Genomic DNA, 7,512 nt, shown 5'->3' with positions numbered 1-7,512 from the left:
CAGATAGAGGAGAGTGGTTGTATTAATGACTTAGTAAAATTGGTTTTCTATGTTGTGTAATCTATGTATACTGTACTTAAATGCTGTAAACACACTCAAAAATAACGTAATTCTCACACTTTTATTTCACCTTTCTCTCCACCCCTCATCTCCCTTCTCTCTCCCACTCTCTCTCTCTCTTGCTCTCTCCCTCCCACCTACTTCCCCACTGTCCCTCTTCCCCCCAACACCTACGCCTCTCTCACTCTTCCCTCCATACCCCCTCCTCCTCCTCCTCCTCATCCTCCTTCACCACTGTTCTCCCCTCTCCCCCTATCAGGAAGTGGCATCAGTGGAGCGGGTGAGGGGCGGTCGTCTCCTGGAGGAGCCCAAGACGCTGCTGTTCAGGGGGAACTCCTTCAGCCTGCAGCTCTCTATCCAGGACATCCCCCAGTTCCTCTGGAGCATCAAGCCTTTCACCACCTGCCAGGTAGGGGAGGGCGGAGTGTGTGTGTGTGTGGAGGGGAATTGTTTGTGTGTGTTGAGAGTAGGTGCAGGGGTATGGGGGTGTGTCATTTGAGAAACACCATCATTTGAGAAACCTCCCTTCCATCTGAGTCTTCTCCTCCATCAACCATCCCTTCATCAGAGTCCTCTACTCCATCAACAATCCTGTCTTCTTACTCTGGGGTCACAGCAAAGAGCAGGGACTGTGGCAAGGACAGAGGACAATAACTATCTCTTCCACACACACACACACACACTTACACACAAAACTAAATTAATTATGTCTTCTAGGCACACACACACACACACAGACACACATTTCCTTTTCTTCCTAGGGGTGTGTGGGGTGCATGTACTGTGCTGCTCTGTGATTTTACGCCCTCCAGTGAGATCCCATTAGCAGAATTAGCCAGAATATCAACCAGCTCTCATGGAGCAGAGAGAGAGCGAAAGAGATAGGGAGGGAGGGAGGGAGGGAGGGAGGGAGGGAGGGAGGGAGGGAGGGAGGGAAGGTCAGGAAGAGTAGAAGCTCAGTGAACAGTTTCATCGTACAGACAGTGAGTCGCATGGCCGTGGCTTGCTATATAAAGCATTCAGTTACTGTTCAACTGAATGTTAAAATGGGCAAAACAAGTGACCTAAGCGACTTTGAGCGTGGTAGTATGATCGTCGGTGCCAGGCGCACCGGTTCCATCTCAGAAATGGCCGGCCTCCTGTACTTTTCACTCACAACAGTGTCTAGGGTCTACCCAGAATGGTGCGACAAACAAAAAACATCAAGTCATCGGCAGTCCTGTGAGCAAAAACATCTAGTGGATGAAACGGCATCTCGGAATGCACAACTCATCGGTCTTTGACCCGGATGGACTATTGCAGCAGACGACCAGGTTCCACTCCTATCAGCTAAAAACAAGAAGAAGCGGCTCAAGTGGGCACACGATCACCAACACTGGACAATTTAGGAGTGGAAAAACATTGCCAACCTGGTCCGATGAATCCCGCATCATGCTGATGGCAGAGTCAGGATTTGGCGTTGGTAGCATGAATCCATGGCCCCATCCTGCCTGGTGTCAACTTTACAGGCTGGTGGAGGTGGTGTAATGGTGTTTGGAATGTTTTCCTGGCACACGTTAGGTCCCTTGATACCAGTTGAACAATGCTTCCATGCCCTAAGAATTCAGGCTGTTCTGGAGACAAATGGCAGGGGTCTGACCCGGTACTAGATGGGTGTACCTAATAAACTGTGTGTATGTCTAAGATCTAATACATTACTAATATTATTCTAGATCTGTACTCTACATCTGCATCCCACATAGTAGTCTATTCCCTTCACGGTGGACTACTTTTGACCAGAGCCTTGTGGGTCCTGGTCAAAAGTAGTGCACTATAAAGGTTAAAGGGTGCCATTCTGGATGCAGCCTAAAGATGTACTCAATAGGAAGCTCTCATGTCATTATCTATCATTATGTTGCTTGAAGGATCCCAAGAGAGTCTGATTCGTAGTTGTGTTTGTTTGTCATTAAAACAATGACCACACAGTATATAGGAATGGAATTGACTTTTAAGGACAGAATGTTGACTAGGCAAGTAATTTCAGACTGGCCATCTCCAATTCAGTTTGCTCATGGGTAGACAACCCCATCCCCAAGAGGCTGCTGATTGTATTCCCTTCATTGATTAGCAGTGGTTGTTGAGTGGGTAAAGAAACCATTGACTTGGTCTGGTCAGAACTAATAATTAAAGCTGAAATAGAGGAAAGGGGGCAATGCAATTAGCTGGCATTCAGGCAGTGTATTTAGTAAATATTGTCATCCAGGGTCTGTATTCAAAATGCGCCTCAGAGTAGAAGTACTGATGTAGGATCAGGTCCCCCCTGTTCATGTAATCTTATTCATTATGATCTAAAAGGCAACATGATCTCTATATCAGCACTCCTACCCTGAGACTCTTTGTGAATACTGGCACAGAGCTAGATTAGGTCTATAGTTTCTTTCATGTATTGACCCCACCCGCTCTCTCTCCCCCCTTCTCTCTCTCCCCCCTTCTCTTTCTCTCTCTAGGAGTTCTCGTTCTCTCAGGTGTGGGCTAGTAACCAGCGGCCCCTGCAGTGTGCCTTCTCATTGGAGCGCTACAGCCCCGCCTCCTCCCAGCTGTCCTGTAAGATCAGTGTGCGTCAGGTCAAAGGTCAGGAGCAGATCCTCCAGGTCTACACCTCTGTGGTCGAGGTAAGGGGAGGAGTGTGTGTGGGAGGAAGAGTGTGTGTGGAATTGTGTGTATACAGTATATGGCAGGAAGTGTGAAGTGTGTTTGTCGCGGGGGGTGGGGGTTGTTTTGTGTGTGTGCAAGTGCGTCCATGTGCGCTTGCGTGCGTGTGTGTGTGTGTGTGTGTGTGTGTGTGTGTGTGTGTGTGTGTGTGTGTGTGTGTGTGTGTGTGTGTGTGTGTGTGTGTGTGTGTGTGTGTGTGTGTGTGTGTGTGTGTGTGTGTGTGTGTGTGTGTGTGTGTGTGTGTGTGTGTGTGTGTGAATCCTGTATGGAGCTGAAGCTGTGATACTAATAGGCTCTCTCATTAGAGTGAATGTCTCCTGATTTTACTGAAGGGCTTTTCTTAATGAAGCACGCAGGGGCCTCTTGACATATATATTACATTGAGTTAATTCTTTGAAGCCATATAATCTTATGTTATCTGTAGAAAATAAATGGTCACTCTAACACCTCTCATTTTTATGCTGCAATGGTTTCTTCCTCCAGAGTGAAAAGGAGGTAGTCCCCTTCTTCACTCAGTCGAACTGTACCACCACGTCGCTGACGGGGTCCAGGGCCTTCAAGATCCCCCTGTCCATCCGCCAGAGGATTTGTGCCACCTTCGACACAGCCAACGCCAAGGGAAAGGACTGGCAGCTGCTTGCACAGAAACTCCACATAGACAGGTGAGATACCATGCGCACTTGCACGCACACACACACACATATACACTCCCTGCTGTACTATACACCCAGAAACCCTGGGTCCCCATCCTTGAATGGTAGTCCAACTGTTGTATTGGCCCCTCCAATGTTCATCATGTTTGACTAGCAGCCACCATTTCAGTCCATTTCATTTAGGGATTCTAATAAGTTTTATTGAGCTGGATTAATAATGATACTGCAAGGTCCAGCAATGTGTCGCAAGTCTATTTTGTTGCTCTATTGCCTTGGTCAATGTATTTGCAAATGACTCATTTTGAAATGACAACATTAGAGAAAAGATCAACCTTGACTGCATCAACTCTACCAGTCTCCCTATGGATGTGCCTAGTCATTTGCATAATAGTTGGCTTATTATCTGGGCCTTCGCCACTGTGCCAGTCTTTATTTGCTAACACCAAGCAACCCTACCAGTGACCAGGTCACACACACACTCTGCGGATCTCATTATAGATCTGTACACACACACACACACACACACACACACACACACACACACACACACACACACACACACGCACACAGTCTTGTTTAACTAACCTTGTAGGGACACACAATTCAGTCCAATTCAAAATCCTATTTTCCCTAACCCCCAATGTTGGAGATTTTAGCGGTAATGGGTAATCTCTATTCCCTCAGCAGAAGAAGAAACAGTCAATAAGGAGTGTGGAAAAGGGGAACAAAGTTTACTGAATAAAAGTGTGACATAAGCCGTGTGACCAGGAATGTCCATATGTATCAAATCATTTTCCAGCAAACTGTCGGAAAACCATGTGGGGCGTTTTGGAATGGGAGAAGAATTTAGGGTGCATTTTCAACCCAGTGGAAGCCACCAGCAGCATGTAATGAGAACGCCTGTACCTTGTTAAGCGGATTTGTGCAATTATTTATCATGGTATGTGGGAGCATCATCACCACACCTGAGACAAAAAGGGAGGGACAGAGATCAAGCTCTCTGTAATGAAACAGTGCCCTCAGGTGGATGTGAGTTGTAACAACAGCTGAGGTGGCGATATAGCAGGAAGTATAAGCTGAATTTGATATTAAGCATAATGATTTCAACAATATGCAATTTGCATGTATTTATTCCTTCTTCCTTTTCATCATACTCTTATTTGGCCAGTGTCTCCCAAACCTCTTCCTGAGTAACCCCAGCCAGTGCCTTTTATTGGATCTACACCAGAACAACTACTCATCAAGCTGCATTCTACATTAACTCTCTCTCTCTCTCTCTCTCTCTCTCTCTCTCTCTCTCTCTCTCTCTCTCTCTCTCTCTCTCTCTCTCTTTCTATCTTTCTCTCTCTCTCTCTCTCTCTTTCTCTCTCTCTCTCTCTCTCTCTCTCTCTCTCTCTCTCTCTCTCTCTCTCTCTCTCTCTCTCTCTCTAACCCTCTCTCTCTCGCTCTCTCTCTCCCACCTCCCTCCCTCCAGGAACCTGTGTTACTTTGCACGTCAGGAGAGCCCATCAGCGGTGATCCTCAGCCTGTGGGAGGCCCAGCACCAGGACACAGGAGACCTGGACTCTCTGGCCAGCGCCCTGGAGGAGATCGGCAAGGTCCACTCCTCCACCCACTCCACCTCCAGTAGGGCCACCACGCTGACCACCACAGGGACCACCACAAGGACCACCACTACCCTGGGCCGCAGCACTGAGGAGCTGGACACTGAGTTCACCTAACAAGGGGAGGAACGGACGAACTGGAGCCCCAGTAGAGGACCACAAGGCTGGGGATGAATGGATGGACCCTAACAAGGAGGAGTACATACAGAGAACTCCAGTGGACTAATCCAGCCAGTGGAGGATTGGGCCCGAGCTCAGAGAGGACTAAGGACTGAAGGGGAAATAACTAACTACTGTAACTAAAGTCAGGCCACCAGGCTGAATGGAGGGGGAATAGGGACAATATGACAGGGGTAAAAGGGGTGCTACAGAAGAAGGGAACAAGGGAGAGAGGAAAAGGGCTGAGGGGGCCCAGGGACAAGGGTTTGAGAGGAGAGGAACACAGGCCAATGGCGAGGGGTGGAAAAGGAGATGGTGGTAAGGGAGAGAGGGACAAGAAAGCAGTGTTCAAGAGATAGGGGTTCTAGAGGTCCTGGTCAAGAAGGAAGCTATTGTTGTTTAGGTAGACACAGAGGAACTAACTAACCAAGGGACTAAACCACAAACTAGTCAAAAAGTAAACCTCAACTGAACCACAAACCAACAAGAAACACTCTTCCTAACCTGGACTATTAGGTCTTGTCCCTCTAGCCATTCCCCTGGGAAGCCAGAATGCTTCGTGTTACGTGAAGTTGTTGTCGTTTATTTTATATTTATAATATATTTTCTTTCTTTTCTTGTGTTTTTCCCTGCACAGTGATGGTGTGTTCAGTGCATAGGCCTACTGTGGTACCAGAGAGAAACAAGGAACTCTTTCGAAGTATTCAGATGTTGACAATATTTATGAAAAACAGTCAGAAATGACATCTGTCATATGATGTCACAAACATTTGGTTTACCCACACCTAGGCTCTGTTCCAATACCCACACAAGCATGCATTCTACTAAGAATGAAGAATTGGGGAATGCATTCAGTGTGGTATGCTGGTGTGGATATTGGAACGTAGCCAAAATGTCATTTTACTGAAAGTCACTGTAAAACTTCTGGTGACACACTAGAGAAGTGAGAGTAATTAAGAAATGCATATCTGCAGATGAATGAAAGAGAATGTGTTAGGGATGGGCTAAACTTTTCCCTCGCTGTCACATGGGTAAGATCAACACACAAGCAGAATGGCAATTTGGCATGTTTTTTTACCTACATGTATTGGTCGGAAAATTAATTAAAGTGATTAGAGTATTTATGTGTGCTGTTAACCCTTAAAGGGATAGTTCGGGATGTTGGCAATGATGCCGTTAATCTACTTCCCCAGATTTAGATGAACTCGTGGATACCATTTTTACATATCTACGTCCAGTATGAAGGGAGGTAGTTTCGCGTGTTAGCACAATGACTAGAAGTCTACAGGAACCGATAGCATGCTAGCTGTTAGCAATTGCACTAATGCTAGTTAGCAACTTTCTTCAAACTGAACGCAGATACATAAAATTGGTATCCACGAGTTCATTTGACTCTGGGGAAGTAGATAAAGGGCATTGCCAAAATCTGACCTATCACTTTAAACTCTTGCTCCAGTGGTGCTGCAGGCCAAATCAGATAAACTAACTAACTAACCCTTAGCCTACTAACAGAAAATGCAAACCCAATATTTTACATCCTCAAAAATTCCCCCCTCACACACACACACACACACACACAGACACACACACACACACACACACACACACACACACACACACACACACACACACGCACACACACACACACACACACACACACACAGACACACACACACACACACACACACACACACACACAGACACACACACACACACACACACACACACACACACACACACACACACACACACACACACACACACACACACACACACACACACACACACACACACACACAAAATAATACAACAATTAACCTGAGGAACAGTGTGCAAAACTGCCATACTGTTGTTTCATGGAATTGAACGTGTTTTTACATGCCAGTACCAAATGATAGTAAGCTCTCCAGTCTCCACTACCTAAAGTGTGGGTCACACCAGGCATGTGACAGAGGTGACCCGCACTTTGTTATAGCATTTAAACCCATCAAACACAATCGGAGGAGCTGCAGCTAGGAGATGATGAACTGACACACACTCTGGGCAAACATGCATACACACACACACACATGCACTATGTGTGCACACACACACAACCACACACATACAGTTCCCCAATGTGGTGAGGTGTATGCCTAATTGAACATGCAGATGGATGTCACTACAGTGATCATCATAAAGAGCTATCTATACACAGGGCGATTGTGTGTGTGTGTGTGTGTGTGTGTGTGTGTGTGTGTGTGTGTGTGTGTGTGTGTGTGTGTGTGTGTGTGTGTGTGTGTGTGTGTGTGTGTGTGTGTGTGTCATGACTTTGATGATCTGTCTTAGTCCCCTTTGGAGAATCC

At 46.5% G+C, this 7,512-nt stretch overlaps 1 protein-coding gene across 2 annotated transcripts in view; it reads left to right on the top strand.

Moving 5' to 3' along the window:
* The window catches only part of LOC139408561 (netrin receptor UNC5D-like), a 309,780-nt gene extending 302,984 nt beyond the window's left edge, over window positions 1-6,796 (top strand). For both annotated transcript variants that reach the window (XM_071152611.1, XM_071152610.1), the window contains 4 exons: window positions 320-469; window positions 2,547-2,711; window positions 3,235-3,413; window positions 4,879-6,796. In XM_071152611.1, coding sequence (XP_071008712.1) covers window positions 320-469; window positions 2,547-2,711; window positions 3,235-3,413; window positions 4,879-5,125 — 741 coding nt within the window. In that variant the 3' untranslated portion in view covers window positions 5,126-6,796. The remainder of the gene's footprint in view (window positions 1-319; window positions 470-2,546; window positions 2,712-3,234; window positions 3,414-4,878) is intronic.
* Window positions 6,797-7,512: the final 716 nt, after the last annotated feature.

Source organism: Oncorhynchus clarkii, chromosome 5 (genome assembly GCF_045791955.1).
Source record: "Oncorhynchus clarkii lewisi isolate Uvic-CL-2024 chromosome 5, UVic_Ocla_1.0, whole genome shotgun sequence".
In the NCBI taxonomy this organism is placed as follows: domain Eukaryota; kingdom Metazoa; phylum Chordata; class Actinopteri; order Salmoniformes; family Salmonidae; genus Oncorhynchus; species Oncorhynchus clarkii.
This window is presented reverse-complemented; position numbering and strand designations above follow the sequence as displayed.